At 31.1% G+C, this 18946-nt stretch overlaps 1 protein-coding gene across 2 annotated transcripts in view; it reads left to right on the forward strand.

Annotated features, from left to right (window-relative positions):
• The window catches only part of LOC135142997 (potassium voltage-gated channel subfamily H member 8), an 89824-nt gene that overhangs the window by 2635 nt on the left and 68243 nt on the right, over positions 1-18946 (forward strand). For both annotated transcript variants that reach the window (XM_064074823.1, XM_064074831.1), the window contains exon 2: positions 15650-15747. In XM_064074823.1, coding sequence (XP_063930893.1) covers positions 15672-15747 — 76 coding nt within the window. In that variant the 5' untranslated portion in view covers positions 15650-15671. The remainder of the gene's footprint in view (positions 1-15649; positions 15748-18946) is intronic.

Consider the following 18946-nt stretch of genomic DNA (forward strand, 5'->3'; position numbering starts at 1 on the left):
TAGATGCTACTTTCAGACCGACATTTTGGTTTTGGGAATACCCTTATTTAACGCACCAACATGAGAAAAAAATGTTAATGAAATAAAAGTTTTTGTGTAAAATTTCTAGGTAACAAATTATCTAATCTAATCTATCTAATAATCTTCAGATAGTGTAAGTACAATTGCTGCTTGGGTTACCGTTTTCCAAAAAAATTGGTTGAAGATTATTTCGACAGAACTTCCCTCGCCCATAAAGTACAGTATATCAAATTCAGCTGTTTCGAAAAAATATAAGATTTGATGTTGCGAATTTTATTTTTTTGATAATCCTTATGAGTTAAAATCAAGATTTGTATGTAATGTAAATTATGTGATGACGTCATCAACGCTTTTGCAGGGACACATATATCAGTTTGGACTGTATTTCCAAATTTTCGGGAAAATGGAGTGAATCGTTGTTGAATATTGATATAATCAATGAAATAACAAAACCATCTAATCAGGTCCGCCATGTATAGTAGCAGAGGTACAACTGAACTGGAAAGCATTTATAAGTACTCGTAATTTAAGACAAATAGGGATAACACTTGTGGAGATTATACACTTGAAACAGAATGAAACAGAGAAGCCGCCCGATGGACTCGATTACTATACTTTCTTAGCTTATGCTCAATAAGTGAAAAATGGGCTCTCAGCAGTAACAACTTGAAGTGTTTATGTTTATACACCGGAAGAATGATTTGAATGAGTTTGTTGTCTCAAAACAGAGGATTGAAATTATTAATGAAGCCACAAACGAACAAAATGTTTTGAATATAATCATTATAATTCTTATTTAATTATTATTAAATAAAGGCGTACGTATTCTCACCTTTTCGAGAAAATCGGGTGACTCGTTCTTAATTTGTTTTTAATTCAATAAAAAATTTAGGGAGTGATTAAGTATATTAGATTTATTTTATCTCATGGAAAAAGAGGGTAGGGTGGTTAGACAGATATATTTTGATAAAAAATTTACTATGCTTGCGATAACCTTGAAACGTCTGCAAGATTTAAAAACATTCGATTTTGCAGTTCCAGATTGAATCAGTAAAATTAACTGACTCGTTAATTTCTTTGTATAAACAAATCTAAAAATATGAGAGCAATGCACTCATCATATTTTCCACATTTGCGATAGGACTGATTAGGAAAAATTTTGAGAATTTTTTGGGGGAATAAACAGATACATTTTGAATAAAAATTTACCATGCTTATGATAAGTTTGAAACATCTGCAATATTTCAAAGCATTCGGTTTTACAGACTCAAAACTAAATTGCAAAATGTTGGTAGTATATATTTTTTTTCCAAAAATCTGGATATTTCTGGTAAAAACTCAACACGGATTCATAAAATACAAGTGTAGAACCATGTTCTTTTATGCAATTTAAAACCCATTTACAATCTACAATTTTGAGGTGACGTCATTTTTGAAGTTTGGTTAGCATTTTACCATCATTCATAATACTCATATAAAATTTCACAACAATCGGTCCAGTAGTTTCGGAGGTTGTCTGTCTAGCAAAAATCCTCACGGACGGCGGACAGACAGACAAACCGACGGAAACGGAAGACCCACTTTATAACTGAACATCTTATTTCTGCAATGCATTTTACTATGAAACTAATACTTTCTAGACACTTATAATTAACTTAATTTTTCTGAACCGAAGTTTTAATAATAACAAACTAACCGAACTTGTTACAAATTCATAAACATTTTAGTATCTTTTAAATTGACGAAATATTATCTGTAATCACTTTGAAAGGGTTTGTTTCCTGAAATTTTCAGAGTGGCATATGATTTAGAAAAAATCTTAATTTTCAAAAAAAAAAATACATATTTATGTATGTTATATACTCTTGACTTTGTACTTTTATGGCAAATTTTTACATTTTTTTATTTAGTTGTGTTAAATCTTGAGGGTTGTAGTCAAATAAAGTATATTGTATATAAAATGTATTTCTTATTCTTATTACGATTCCAGTTAAACTTTAAATAAGAGTTCGACAAGTACTGCCGGAGGATATATTTTTTAAACATATAACTTTCCTTCGGTTTTGGTAGCTACAACTCACGCATTTTTTCCACTTTAAAAATATGGATATTTCTCAGATATTTTATTAAATTTTAGCCGGTAAAATTTATTACACAAACAATCATCGGCGTATATCTGCTTTATGTTTTTAAATATAACCCATAAAAATCAAGGCGAACTAAAACAAATTGAAAACCAAAATCTCCCGTTCTCCGTAAAATCATCCCGAAAAATTAGCAACATATGCGTGCACAGGAGCGGAGGTCCAGTCCTGACCCTTGTCACTCCTGATGTCAACTTTGATGTCTCCAGTGAGTTTGATTTCCGCTTCGTAGGTGGACAAGGTTAGTTTGTGATATCGGAAGTTGTTAGCTTTAAAAATGATTGATTTATCGATGGACCCTGTACATAAGATGGAGTTGTAAGAGAGAGTATAATTTCTTGGGTCTCTTGTGTGTCGTTTCCTCAATGTCGTGCCACCTGGACCCATTTTCACACAAGTTGATACTTTCTCTGCTCGTTTATACGCGGCCATTATTACGCCCTCTGTAACAATATCTGGGGCATAAAACTAATAGCTGGGAGGGTTGAAGATGAAATGTAAACGTTTGGAGTGTTACAATTTGTTGAGTAAGATTTTAAGTTATTGCGCGGAGGGATTTCTGGTGAAAAATTGGAATAAGACTTTATTTCGTATGTGCGTCACCCATTATTAATGGAACTCACTAAAATGAATGCATAATTTAGTAGCATTTTTCATCGTCTAGGTTGTTTTGTGTATAAGTGATTGAAAAGAAAAAAAACTTCGGCTTCTTAAGATACTTGAATCGTTAATTCAAATCCGTCATTTTTGGGATTGCAATGAATAACACCATGTTTCAAAAGTATTCACTTATTTTTCTACACATAACGTACAAAAAGTTCAAGAACAAAACAGAAGTCTATAAAGAGGTTAAAAATTTGATGGTTGTAATTAAAAAAAAATTGTTCCATACTTCAGCAATATAAAAAACTAAGGATACCCTTTGATTTCCTTTTGAAATATCTCCAACTTGCTATTGATAAAAAGAAAATCCGACGCACTTTTAGCCGCCGTAATACGGTGTAAATGACAGGAGACGCATTTTAAAGAAGGTGATATAAAATAAACCTCAATTCCGAGGGTTGAAGTCTAGACTTAGCTATTCGAGAATCTTGGCAATCACTGCAATCAAGACTTTCCATTTTATTCATGAATCCAGCCGTTTTTCAATAATACAATGGTAGAATGAGAAAACGATAAGAAAATATTTTCCCTCCACTCTGGTATGAAATGAGAACTTGGCGCACCTTTATGGCGAAGTTTTATCTGCATTGTTGGAAGATGTTGGCTTTAAAATGAGTTCAGCAGTTAATATTTGGTTTTTGTAATTAATGTTTTTTTCGTGTTTCTTTCGCATTAACTTTTGCTTACACAGTACAAATTCCTTTTCCTAACAAGGATACAAACATCGCTTTTTAAATATTATCAGTAACTCTCCAATTTTAGATTATTTTTTTGTGATGTTAAAAACTATTGATTCTCAGCAAAACAAACAAACTTTGATTCTTTGCAACACAGTCCTCTTACTCCGACAAAAACGTTTCTTTTTCCCCTTAATAAAAACAAGCAAATCCTCAGACGTCATGTTGTTTCAAGAAGAATAAAAGCATGGCGACAAGTAAGAATTTCCAATTTAATTCTTATTAGAAAACACAAGACGAACTATTCTGGAAACAGGTCCTGTAAGTTCCGAGCACAACTTTTAATCTAAAAATAAGCACCAAAAGAAAATAAACGATAAAATCGTATAAGCAATATTATTTTTAGTAGTAGATTTTAATAATACGTACTACAAATATTATTTCAGAAAGAGAAATAACAGTCTACACTTTTGAAAAGCTTTCGAATAGTAACGTGAAGTTAAATGTGCACGGAACTAAAAGCTTTAAGTGATTAATACAACATACTTACATCAACGGCCGTTTAATAAAGTGTTCAGGTTAAAAAAACACACGAAATACTAAATAAGCGCCGAGGTCGTTGAACAAACTAATTAGATTATGTCTAAGGACAAAAGTCGGTTTAGTAGATTGAAACCCGTTGTTTGATTAAATTTTCTCAAAGCTCGTGGATACAAGTGATAGTTAAAAACCAGAAACTGCTCATTTGCGCTTGCTTCGAGCTCAAATATGAATTGTCGAGACAAGTTTAATTATAGAAAATTTTCAACTCCTTCTATAATGAAATTCCTGAAGTTGTATAAGCAATTATTTAGTAAGGGATGGCCGTGATGGGGTGCCTCTTCAAATGTCATCCTGGAGTTTGGCGTTCGAATTCGGAAAAAGAGGACAATTGGCGACGATTCCCTCGCCTTTTTTAGCATAATGAGATGATAACTGGTGGAAATTATGATATTTCAAAAAGAAAGAGGCGAATGTGAAATATTTAAAATTATTTCAGTGTCTCCATGATTTGATTTATTCCAAATGCAGCACTTCCGGTTTCCCTAGAAACAGAAACGAAGTTTTTAATGCCTCGTTTTAATTATTTTTTGAAAACATTATTATTTTTCAACATCACAATACAAGATTACATAATAAAATTTTCATATGTAATCTATTAAGTGATGCGGCAGAAAAAGGAGACAAACAGGAGAAATTTCCATCAGGAACTGATTCGCTTAGAAAATTGCGTTTGACGTTATTTTCAAATCGTCAGCGCCAACAATATGAAATTTTGAGCAGTTACAAAGATGGAAATTTATTTTATTTTTAATATATCTGATTTATTTAAAAATGTATCTATAAATTGCAAAAAATCAATTTTATTAAAAAATCTCGACTTAAATGTGCACCGTGCCATGTCCTTTTTTCTTTAGTTTACCTGTATGGATTTTTACTTGGATGTAATGATTTTCTTCGAAATTTTGGCAAACACAAATATTATTATACTTTAATTATAGACATCATTTAAAAAAAAAATATGTATTTACGAGTCGATACCGTCACATAAATAAATTAATAACGTAAAATACGAAAAACATCTCGTCCCCATGCTTAAATTTCACTTTCAAACATTATTTGTAATTTATTCTTATGTTGACTGGGATGATTATTTTATCTGACCTGACCTGACCTGAAGTCTTTTTTGTAAATCCGATGTTGTTTTCCTCCCCATAAAAAATTCGATGACAAACAACATCTCAAATTCTTATTATTAAATAATTTGCACTGAAAATTGTGGTTAATAGTCACATTTTAATAATAAATATTGGGCGACAGGTCGAAGTTAAAGTAAAGTTTTTTGATAAAAAATACATCAGGTGGAACTTTCCTTCCACATAATTGCATTACGAGAAACGCTGTCAGTCCTTTGAGAATCCACGATCATTAATTTAATTTCAAAAACAGAAAAACGCACAGTTTAAAAACACTAAAGGATTGCGAATTTCTTTCATAAGTGAACAACCTCGGATGTTAGCAGAGTTTTTCAATTTATTTCAAAGTTGTAAACTTATATTAGCCCTCGTCAAATGTCATTTGCCAGATTCTCTATAGCATGTTTCGAAAATGTTTTTCTGAAAGCTTGTGGCTTTTGCAACCAATAAAACTTAATCAAACATGTATTTTTCTCGACAGTCCTTATAACCGAAACCTTGAAAACACTTTGACCTTTGCATGGATGTATTCGCTGGCAATAAATTTCATTAACAATAAAGGTTAATTTAATGGTCTTTACTCTACGGTTGTATTATAGCGTTTCATAGGTACTGCATAATTCATCGGGTTTACCAAAATTCCGCACTCCCCTAATGCGTTAATTAAAATTAGAAGTTTATACGCTTTTCACGAGAATTACGATATCATACCCCCATTTCGCGCTGGATTCTAATTTACAACTAGAATGTTAATTTTGCTGTTTCGCGTTGTTCAATAATAACCGTAATTAATCATAATTTTTTTAACAAACGGCATATTGTTGCCACAGAATAAAACTCTGCAAACGTGTTGGAAATGGAAGCAAAAATTTGATTGAATATTTCCATGCCATTGATTAACGAAGTGTATGTTCAATCAGTCGATGTTTTTGCGTTAGAATTGATTTGTGAATAGGGATTAATCATGGGATCTTCATCTGACATGTGTTTACAACAAACTCGTTCAGTCATTTCCAGCCGACAATATTAGTTCATATTGAAATCGTTTCATTTCACTGTGCTAAGACCCCTTGATTATCCATCATTTTGAAAATAGCTTTAGTGCTGCTAAAAGAAGCTTAGTACGAAACGACTTTGGTAGGATTTTTCTGCTGCTTTAGGGTGAAATGAGATAATGTTTCCGCTTTTCCAGACAGAAAAGCTGCTGCACAACAATAATTTCGGCAAGGTTTTATTAATCGTAAAAACAAATTATTGTTATTAAAATTTTGATAGTAAATGGTCCAAAATGGCGGAAATAAAACAGAAATTAAATTTTAAGTGTGCATAAAGTCAGCCACAGTTCTAGACTGCTACTCATTACTAACGATCGTAGAGTGTAAAATCTCTTTGATTATATTATATATAGAAAAGTCAAATTATTCAAAACACACCTATAAACTTCCTTTCGACATTTCGTTATAAATCGCTCAAACATAAACAAAGAATTCTGAGGATCAATTAAATATATCGAAATGTACAGCAAAATTATACAAAGTTTCAGTCTGCTCATAACAAAATTCTCTTGAACCTGGAATAGTTTATTTGACTAAGAAGCTGACTAGTAAAGTTAACTCGGCTTTTATTACCAACAAGTTTTATTTGCAACTGAAAGCTTCCGACTGAGTTAAAATAATTATGTATTGCAGTATTGCAGACCACTACTGTGCTTTCATCGTGAAAAATTATCTTACACAAAACTGAACGCAAATAAAATTAAAAAGTAATAAAACATTCCAAAAAAAAAAAACAAAAAACGATTCGTGCGAATAGCTTGACATAACGTAAATATTCAGACATTCACAAAGTAAAATCAGTCAAGAGGCATCATAAAATGACCATAGTACTTCTAATTATAACAGGAAATATGCAGTTTTTGTTTTTTTTTTAATAATAATATATGTATTTCTTTTTCGAATCAATTCGTGATTAAAAGTGAAAAATTACTGAAAGAGTCGTACTTGCATAAATACGGTTACAATAACATTGTTTCGTACAATAGTCAGTCAATGGAACAGACTTCGGGCTTTGTTGAAGAGGAATTTGTTAACTATGTTAGTAGAAAATCTTATTATGTAAGCTTCCTCTAAAGAATAGTAGGTTTGAGTAATTTTATGAATAATGAAAATATTCCCAAAGGAGGAGACTGTGGAGAAGTTTAGTTGAGCTGCTTTGAAAGAAAAATTGAGCACTTTTCTTACTGCAAAGTCATTTCAAAAGCAAAGAGATTGAGACAATAATCAGCTTGAAGGCATAATTAGATCTGAAAATATAAACTACCTCATCTTTCCGCATTAGTTAGATAAGATGAGGAAAAGTGAAGTTTATTTGTAACTGAACAGTATTAAATAATATTGTATAAAAATAAAATTTTATGTTAACATTTTTCTTTTAACTTATAAAAAATGAAAAGTTCTAACTAATGCTACTTTTGGATGATGACTCCAGAAACTTCATTAAATCTAAATGTATAACGTCTGCCTGTTTAATTTGCGTAGAACTTTCAGAACATCATATTCTAGTATCTAGTTTTTGCCCCCCCCCCGCCCCCCCCCCCTTTCATTAGCTACATTTTAGTTGAGTTTGGAACAGTTTCAAACTCCATATGCATTTTTTCAACAATTTTGCCGCTAATAAGTTCACATTCCGTGTTTGCAACCCTGGTAATGGAGAACTTTCCAGAATAAATTTTCGTTTCGGAATAATGTGTTAGAAGGAAGCATTTTCTAAAAACCTCCAGTGTTTGCAACTATCGACTAAATTATTTCAAGCATTTCCCTAATGAATTCGTTGAAAATTAGAGAAACTTTCCAACGCTTCTACTTTTCAGTCGCTCTTCTCTCTTTTAGAAAAATCTGACCTTGCAAAAATACACGCAAATATTTGATAATTTGAAATTCCGAGTCCCGGTGAAGCATTCTTTCGCGATATGAATGTCGTCAACAATTCCTTCGACTCTTCTTTGACTGATGTTAAGTTGTGTAAACAACTCTCCGGTTTATTGCTACTTTGCATATTTCTCGACTTTCGCTTTTGTATCGCCGAACTCGTGGGTCGTTAGTCAAATTTCCAATTAATCCCAAACAATATAACACTTAAATGAACACAGGAGATTTTATCGTATTGATTAAGAACAGTTTAGCAGCGATTCCAGTCATGCATTGTTAATCCTGAACCATCAAGTGTTCCATCCCTATTCCTCCTCGGAATTAGGTGAAGTGTCTCAATCAGAACTAAATTGTCCCAATTAAAGGGGTGGCTTTAAAGATAATTGTGTAGCACCTAGTAAGGGGTAAATAATATAGCTGCAGGGGAATTATGGTAATTTAAGGTTTGATCTTTTCGTAAGATATAAGATCAGCATCCGTACTGTGTCTAGATAACGGACGCCAGTTCGCAAATACGTACGGTTTTGCCGTCTTTATCAGTAAATTGGATCCTTCAATTTTTTTTTCTGAACGTACTCGTTGAAACGTTTAAAAGTTAAGGAATACATTGCTTTGTGTTCTTCCTGGACATTAAATAGAAAAACGACGGAAAGATATCTAAACTCAGTATCTATCTATTATTTTAGACATGTTTGCATGAATATAATTGTTACGTAAATCATGTAGTAAGAAAGTAGAAAGATAAAAGTAATAAAAATTCTCCCTCTTCCCATGTTTTTGCAGTTCATTCAGTCAGAATAGATAACTATCCCTCCGTAAGCTCCAGCAGCCCAAGACCTTGTATCTTTTCAATTAAGAAAAGATCGTCCATTCCCCTATCTATCATTTTTATGGACCATTCGATCGCCATAAAAGACGATATCCCATATATAACAAGTTCAAGCGAAAGGCCGAAAAAATATTCCCTCTGCTATTTGCTATCCATATTTGACCGGTGACAGCCGATGATGAATTATCAAAGCCAGACAGTGTGAAATAAAACATCTCTCTACTGACAAGTTTATTCCATTTAGAAATTTTAATAAACACAATTACGTAGTGCTGAAAGCCTTTTACAAAATTACATTTAGTAAAATGACGGAGTAGGAAAGCTTATTAAACTGTTAGCTTTGCCCAGCCAATATCCTAGAAACGGAAATCTGATTAACAGTACTAGGGGTCTATTCAAATAATGCCTTTTCAGGGGGATTTAACGAACGATGAGTCAGATTCATGTACGACTATTTCGTGCTTTTCTGCAAAAAATAACGTTACTATTGTTATGAAAAGTTGCACGGTAGAAAAGAGAGATTATTGAGGTTATTGTTCGACCAATATCATAGGTTTTGTTTAGACTAGTCTATTTTTATTGTTGATTTTTCTTTCAATTAATTAAAAATATGCAGATTTGCCTTATGTTTATTAAATGTTTTTAAAAACGAAGCTGCTAAGTGATGAGTATACACACACTGACTGCGTCAGGAAGTTGAATTTCACACTTTGCGTTAGCTGCTAAACGTTTGTCTCGAACGGAAGTGTGATTCTAATTCGAAATTTTAAATTAATTTTTACCAAGTTAACTAACCTCCTCAACATAAAATTAATTTTGTCATGTGAGCACAGTTAAAGATTTAAAAAAAATTATATGGTTATACTGTGGCCTAAAATAACATTTTTCTGCGTGAAATGAATACTTTGTAAAAAATAAAAACGAATAAATGTGGGCATAAAATATATGTTTACGATACACCGTTTAAAAGCTAAACATATTAAACGTAATTTTTATTGCATTCCTGAAAAATAAAATTTGAAATAGTACTTTACCATTTCTGTTATGATACATATTATATAATTATTATGTATTCAAAATGATGAGCAATTCAAAATAAATAAAATTTAGATATGCGCTCACAAGATGTCTAAGAGAATTTTTATCACACACATGAGTGATTCATTTTTCCACACGGTGAAGTGAGAGATTTAAAAATTTCCATCTTTGAAAATAACCAGCTGTAAAAATGAAAAAAAATAAAATAAAATTATTGGTCACTTGTAGTTGATAAGCTTTCTTAGTAGATTTCCACCTACCATATTAAACTAATCAATAAATACAATGGCACTCATACTTCGGCGTAGTGAAGTTTTGATGATTTATTTTTTTTTACATAAATATTGAAAGTTTGGACAAAATCCCCTAATGGAAAGTTACCGCAAAATTAAACAGAAGTTTGCAAAGATGAATAAAAATATTTCATTTGTTAAATAATTCTTCGACATTATTCTTTCATTCGTGATTCATGAGGTTGCAGATTAAATTACAATCTGTGGGGAAAAATAAGTTACAAAAAGTCATTCCACACAGCCTGTGCTACTCGGTATCTATAAAGGACTTATTTTTATTTTCCAAATAGCTCTCCATTAGCTTGCGCGTATATTTTTCTCCTTTTTATTTCTCGAAACTAATTTACTATTTTAATGAAAATAAGAGGTAAATTAAGTGCACATTTATATTCAAAACGTGTTGAGGTACGATTTAATAAACTATAATGATGATACCTTTGTTGCCTCACATTATGTAAACACGCTCAAGATGAAATATTTATGAATTAAATTCGATGAGAAAAACGAAGAAATATTATCCACTAAAATTTATGTTAATGTACTTTTGTGTATGACAACCGCAAAAATTTTAACGAACTAATGAAAAACTTGCCTTGTCGCCACATATTTAACAGTGTGGCTGCGTAGATTAATACCACAAATGGGTTTGAAAAGGGAAACAAATTACAATGGTAAATCGAAATATTGGAGATAAAGTGCTTTGTTCCACCCCGTTTTGCCCCACGATCCCCTACATATACGTAGCCGATTAAATTTTTTTTAGACTTTTTCAATCTTGCTGTTCTTTGGTTGTCATGAATAAACTTAGTTTATTTGCTACATGCGAATAAATCATAATATTTGGTGACAGCCAGATAAGTACTTAATTATACAACTTTTTACAATTTTTCTTTCGAAAGAACTATAAACAAGAGGTACGATTTTTACATTCGTTGGAGGTTTGAAAAATTGTGCTTCTACGTAAAAAATATCTTTCTTATTATTGTATTTTTTTTTTCTTTATTAAGCCTATTCGAATACTGAATTTCTTTTATGGTAGAATCGATCTGAAAGTAAAAAGTACAGTCACTGGCAGTTATTCACAAATCAAATATACCTAAATAATTACATCAAAACTCTTTCGTGTGCGTGATTTATTCATTTGATTTCACTCTTGGTTAAAACCTGTTTGTCGGCTGACCGTTTTTAACCAACAAATTAAAAATTACCCTTCGGGGTGAAACATGACCATACTCTTATATTCATGCCTACGTTCATCTGTAAATAGCATTCATAAATTTAAAAAGAACCCTCCTGAATGCATCACTAACCAATCTGTGGGATTAAACAAAAAGTTTGTAGAACTTCATTCTGACATTTTTATTCTATACTGAGAAAACTAAGACACACTTTTTATTTTTCTCGTAAATGTTTTTTTTTTATAACTAAGTAAAGTAGGTACAAGATTAATAGTTGCACAAAACCTTTCCATTGTTATTTTCATTTTCATTAGAAAGTTGACGTTTAGTACAAGTGACCAACGCAAAATGACCATACAAATTTAAAATATCCAGAATTAAAACAAATAAACGGTAGCTTTCAAACTGACCGATTTCTATATTGATCTTTAGAAAGATAATATTTTACACAATGAACGAGCCGTAGATTTTAAGTGAATGAAACGCCAATTTCATAAATCCATGAACAATACCCTTCAAATACGTTTATCTACTTCAAGATCCCATTATCAACCTCTACCATTGTGCATTTTGTCAGTGGTTCAGTTCACACGGAGGTCGTGTTAAAAGAAAATTTAAAAAATGATTTAAAATTAAGAACAATTGAAGGGCATGAATCTAAACAGTGTTCTTTTGCGTTGTTTCCGTTTCCTCGTTGTTATAACTAATGTGTGTGAACAGCAAAATGCGCGCGCCCTCTTTTAGTCTCTGTATCAGCAATACAATTATTAATTTCAGAATCCTTGTAACTAATTCACTTTTTCTGCGCAAAATCATGTTTCATTTTTGTTTTTATTTCTAAGATTTCGTCGTGATTGCCAATATAAATAAAATTACGAGCTTTCATATGGTGTTGATTTTCACGTCAGTGATACAATAGCCTTAAACAATTCTATTTATGGATACAGAAAAAATACTGGTAATCATGTGAAAAACGAAAAATTAGTCCAAGGTTATTTCGACAAAACTTCCCTAGCCTCTGATGTATAACCCAACAAATCCTGCTTTTTTGAAATATTTTAAAAATTTTTTGCGATTTTTATTTTCTGAAAACTTCTATAAAGTTAAAACCAGTGACGTAAACAACATTCCCGCAGATTTTTTACTTTCAATTCTTCAATTTTTCATGTGTTTTTGTTTCATCAGTTTTTCGATTTGCAATTTTTGGAGTTTTCAAGTTTAAATTTGTCACTTTCCAGTTTTCTAACTTTCGAATTTTTCAATTTTTAAAATTTTGCAATATTTCAATTTAAACTTTCTCAAGTTTTAAATTTTTAAATTTTTCAGTTTTTCGATTCTTTAATTTTTTGTTTCTTCAAATTTTCGATCTGCAATTTTTCGTTCCGGTTTTTTGTTTTTTTTTATTGTTACACATTTTTCAATGTTCCGATTTTCTAATTTTTTGGTTTTTCAGTTTCAATTTTTTTTGCGTTTTAAATTTCTCATTTTTTTTGTTTCTTCAATTTTACGATGTAACTCTCAAGTGCAATTTTTGGTTTCAGTTTTGATGTTCTCTATTTTTCAATTTTTGGATATTTCAATTTTTCGGTTTTCATTTTTTTTTTCAATTTTCGATTATTGGATTTTACAACTTTCATTTATTTGATTTTTCAATTATTCGATTTTTAATTTTTGATTTTCTCGATATTTAATTTTCCAATTATTCGATCTTTCAATGTTACAGTTTTTCGACCTTACAGTTTTGACAATTCTATAATTTTTCGATTTTACAATGTTTGGGTTTTGCAATTTTTCGTTTTTTCTTCTTTCTAATTTTCGATTAATTAATTTTTCTCGATTTTTAAGTTTTCAATGTTCCAATTTTTTTTTCAGTTTCTCGTTTTTTCAGTTTTTCTATTTCTCAATTTTTTCCGATTTTTTAATTTTTCAAAATTTCGAATAAAAAGTATAAAATGAAAACTTTGAAAAATCTAAAAACTGAAAAGCAAGAATTTGAAAAATTGAAACAAAAAATTCAAAAATCGAAATATTAAAAACGGAGAAACTTAAAAATTAAAAAAGTGCAAAGTCGGAAAATAGAAATATTGTAAAATCGAAAAATTCAAAATGAAATAAAGCGGAAAATCGGGTAATTGAAAATTCTAAAAATTACAAAATTGAATAATTTAAAAATTGGAAAATCGAGGAACTGAAAAATGAAATATTGAAAATTCGAAAAATTGAATTAGCGAAAAATTATAAAATCGAAAGAAACATTGAAAAAATAAAGGAAATGAAAAACCGACAAACTGTGATATACAAACGAGAAAATGAATATGAAAAATTGAAACGTCTAAAAATTAAAAATTGAAAAACTGAAAATTCGAAAAAAGAAAAATTGCAAAATTGAAAAATTATAAATCGAAAAATTAAAAAAGTGAAGAAACGAAAAATTATGGACCCGAAAGAAAGTGAAAAAAGTCAGTAAATCCAGATTTTTCGAAAAATTACAAGATTGATTTAGCTTATTTTATTTTTATAATAGTCCTTATAAATTAAAATAAAGATATGAATGTAATATTAAAGTAAATGTAAAGAAGCATGCTACGTGTTTGTTTCAAGTGAGTTTTTCCATTACAAAATTTTGTGTTGAGGTCAGGATAGATGAAGTGTATAATACTAATAATACCAGCACTCTATTCCCAAATTTTAGGAAAAATGGAGTAAGTCGTTCTTGATTTAATCAATATCCTTAATTTTTTTGAGTCACCTTTTATAACTAATTTTAAAAACTGAGTGCATTGATAAATCACAATAATTATAGAGTCATATTTTGCATATTTTAGAGAGGATTTATTCGGTAAAATTTTGAGATGACGTCATACATTTTTTGGAAGGGTAAACCGAATAAATTGTGATTAACGATTTACCATAATTACTGTAACCTTAAAACATTTACAAGATTTCAGAGCATTCAGTTTTGGAGTGTCAAAGTTAAATTTCAGATTGTTGTTATGTGTACAATTTATTTTTTTTCCCAAAATCTGGATGTCTATGGTTAAAACTTGAACACGGATTCATAAACCACCGATGATAGATTATCTTATTTTATAAAATTAATATAATATTTACTAATGTAAATTTTGGAGATGTTAATCCAAATTTTGGTTAGCATTTTACTATTTACACGCTAATCCTAATACAAAATTTCACAAGAATCGGTCCAGACAGACAGACGGAAACGAGGGACCAATTTTTTCATATTCCAAGGATCATGAAACGCCGAGAAAACTTGATTACAATAGTTTCTGAGCGTAAGCTAAGTGACTTTATTTGAAAATAATTAAACTGTTATCTCCAGACACTACAATATAACTAAGCTTCTTTACACAATACTTTAATAATATTAATACTGAAAAGTCCTAATTTGTATGACAAGGATGTTAAAAAATTAGTAATTTTTCCTCTGACTTAAGTAAAGATACAAAAATGTGAGTTGCAGCATTGATTTTAGCAATTAAAGGTCGACTTTCTAAAATACTTTAGATTAATTTTAAATACGCAGGATGTTTTCATTATAACAAGTAAAATAAATGTTTTAAAATATTTTCACGTGTGTTTATAAAGTGCACATAACAATATAAACCGCATTATCATGGTCTTTATATATCTAACAGTAAAACTAGCGATCTTTAAAACATCCATTCACTAATAGCTCCCTTTTATAGTGCGAAAACTTTATACATCAAATGCGGCAAAAGCTAAATTTAATTTAGTTTAAAAAAAAAGATAACTTTACATTTACAAACGAAAAGACGGGAAGATAGAGTACGTAACCGTCATAATACTGTTGACTCTACTTTAATAATCTAGTCAACTTGTGATTAAACGTAGTTTTTACCGCATACCGATGCTTCAGATTGTAACGAAGTTATTACCTTGGAACTAAAATTGTAATATTACCCGAATTTCATACTTTACAATTTAGTAGTGAGCTGAAATCAGCCACGGAATGTCTAACCCATCCAACAAAAAATAAACCTCATTTTCCCAGAATTTAAGCGTGCTTTTACAAGCATCTGCCGAAACGCCGGTATCTCATCTTCCTAAATTATGCAATAAACATGCTCGTTAAACCCTGACAAGAATTTCCGAATGTTTCAGGGCCCTATTTCGGTGTTGTCCGATGCCGGCTCGCAAGGGGCTCCTCGCGCCCCAAAACACCTTCCTCGATACCATAGCAACAAGATTCGACGGAACACGTAAGTACCACTAAAATCAAATTTTTCCCTCGAAATCTCCTGTCCGATGTCTTTACTTATCAGCCTGAAAACCATCAAAACCCATTGTTGTCGTTGTCTCTATCGCCACCCATAAATTTCGGATGTCGCCGACACGCGTCATACAATTCCTTCTGTTGATTCAACTGAAAACGCTCCACCTGTTGCTCTCTCATTCTGTTGCATCGCCTCGAACATATTGCCATTTTTCAGTGACCGCATCGTTTCAGGATCGATTTTCGAGAAGAAGGGGTATTTCGAAGAATGTTGGGGTTGAGGACCGAGACGGTGGTTCATTTGGGGTTTACGGCGGGGATAAGTCAGGACATTTGCATTAAAAAGGACGAATTTAATTTCGGGCGAAGTTTCATGTTGAGAGTTTAGCGTTGTCGAAGTATTAATGTCTGAAAGGTGGGGAGCATGACAAAATTAAAAAATATGTGTCCTTACGACGGTGGCGGGTTTTGTTTAATTAATAGAAGGAAAAAATCAACTTCAACGCGAATTTAAAATTTTGTTGAAATATTTACTTCTGTATATAAATATTTAAATGAAAAAATTACGTTTTTTTATTAATAATAATAAACGAATTGGGGCGGTTAACATCCTTGCCCGAATCACTTTCGCTATATATGAACAATTCGTCGACGAATTCTAATATAGCATATCACGAAAAATGCCATTTTGAGATATTTCAAGTAAATAACAGCAATAACAGCATTATAAAGGATTCTATTTTACAGCAGCAATAACATCGCTCCAGTTGTAAATCAGAAGTGTTACTAATATTAAACGATTAAATTTATGATGTATTTGAACAGCAAAATTGATACATTTGTTTATGTCCAGTATTTATTGCGATTATTGTTACTGTTTTAATCATGTCAAATTAAGTTCACTAATTACATGTTCTATTTAACAAAAACAACACAATTTCAAAGTATGTTAAGAGCAACTTTTGCTACAAAATAAATTATCATAATATACTTATAGCTCATAAATTACACTTTTTGAAATTTTGTACTTACCTAAGTAATCTCAAAAAATAAACATGTGGTGGAAAATGAACTGAAGCAAATTTCAATTACTCTTTTCGAAATTTCATTTCAATAATCCTTTTAAAATGCAATTCGTTTTTTACTTATTGTTAAATTAGATGAACATCGGAAGCCTGTTCACATTTGGACACTCATATTAATTTAATTTTCATTGTTTTCGAAGGGACAAAGCTTTGGGTCTATTACGGATATATATTCTAATAACAAAGGATGTTATTAAAATTAAAATGCTATTTATAAAACTTTTCGCAACAGGATTATCAGTCTGACAACCCTTGAGGACAAAGTTCTCAACATTTACATTTTCATTTGCATTTATCACTGCAATGAACAAAAATGAAAACTACGGTCTTTAGGTCTGGATTAACATTTCTTCGATGATCATGGAATTTCGAACTGTTTAAACTCGTAGAACTTCAAATCGCACAATCAATCGGAAAAAGGGTTCCTTCTGTATCTTTCTTGCAGTTTTAAGATTAAAGAAATTAAAATTCTACGTGAATAAAAGCATTAAATTTTAAAATTTTAATAGTTTGCATGTTGTTGGCTGGCCTGAGCGAGGGTACAAAATTTCCGCAAGAAAAGAGAGAACAACCTGGAGTGTGGCATATTTTGCAGGATTTATTAAAACTCATCTTCCAGCTTTGTTTTCTATTATCACGTCTATAAAAAACTACTAATACAATTTGCTTTGGTTTGTGTAGATTATATATACACACATTTCGCGGCTAGTGTACTTTGCTCTAGCGTAAAATTATAATAAACTATCCACATTAATAAATATTCATTAAAAAACTGCTGCTTTTCGTCGAACTCATCTATTCCCAACGTCAATCTTTTCTGATTTATTAACTGTCATAATTTGTAAGAAATCGTTGTTTACTAAGTGCGTAAATGCGTGTTAATTTCTGCTGTTCATAAATAGTATCTAAGCATACTTCACTACCTCTCGAGCAAATTAACGCCCACACCCAGGTGTTTGCTTTTGTTATAATCTCCATAATAAAAGTTTGGTAGGAACAAAACCATTTCCGAACACAAACATTAACAAGATATGTTGATAGACGTTTTATTTATGACAAAGCAGTAAAAAGTGGATTAATTGAATATTCATTATCAATTAATTAAACAGCTGTTCGGTCTGCATCAGCCAATGACGCCTATTTACTTTATCTCCAGATTAATGTGTGTACTAACTTTGCGCATCGAACAAAATTAACAGTTTATTTTGGTGGAGCCGCGATCATTACATTTTACGTCATAGAACCACTTTTATAAAAGGAACCATCTGAATAGTCCTTTGAATTCCAGCTTCTGCAATTGTGTATGGTTCTGCACGTGCCATCCATCTTTAAATCGTCGGGATATTTTTATCTCTATTTCTATTTCATCAATATACGATAATTGAACTTGAAATAACATGGGCTCGTGGGCGATCAGAATTTGCAAGGTTTTACGAACGCGTTTACGAGTTTAGGTTAAATGCACTTAACGATCTTCATGGGCAGTTGTGATGGGCTTGTCAGCTCGTTAATCTTCGACACTGGATTTACCCAAAAATCCGAAGTTAATTGTCGATGTATTATTAGGTATTACATAGGTTACTATTGGTTTAACTGAATTTGAAGAGAAGTAAAATGGAAATTATCGTATTTCAGCTAGAGGCGTTTGAATTATTCAAGATTAACATTCATCCACGGATTAAATTGTTCATATTCAAAACAGTCTTTGGATTTAATCTCATTATACAGAGGAGTAAATTACTGAAAAAGTTTTCGTTTTCGTTACGTTCGTAAACTGGATTAGGACGTACTGCGAAATGTGATGAGTTGCGGTTTTTTTAAACCTACGGAACTTTGGTGCACGTTTGTGCTCCAAAACTTCATTTTATTCACCCGCTCTCTGTCTGTAATTTGGAACTTTACAGTCAACAAAAGTCTTAAATTTTTTTTGTCATATTTCCGTTTAAGTTTTAAATCATAAAAGTTTGATTACCCAAAGGTCTAGCGCCTGTTGATACTTTAAAAATAAATGATTAATAAGCGATGTGCAAAATTTTTACAAATCCCGTATCCTAAAAAAAGTACGCAAGTACAACCATTAATTTTATCGCAAAATGTTTG

Source organism: Zophobas morio, unplaced genomic scaffold (genome assembly GCF_036711695.1).
Source record: "Zophobas morio isolate AGI-343-1 ecotype UQ-CSIRO unplaced genomic scaffold, CSIRO_AGI_Zmor_V1 ptg000004l, whole genome shotgun sequence".
NCBI classification, from domain to species: domain Eukaryota; kingdom Metazoa; phylum Arthropoda; class Insecta; order Coleoptera; family Tenebrionidae; genus Zophobas; species Zophobas morio.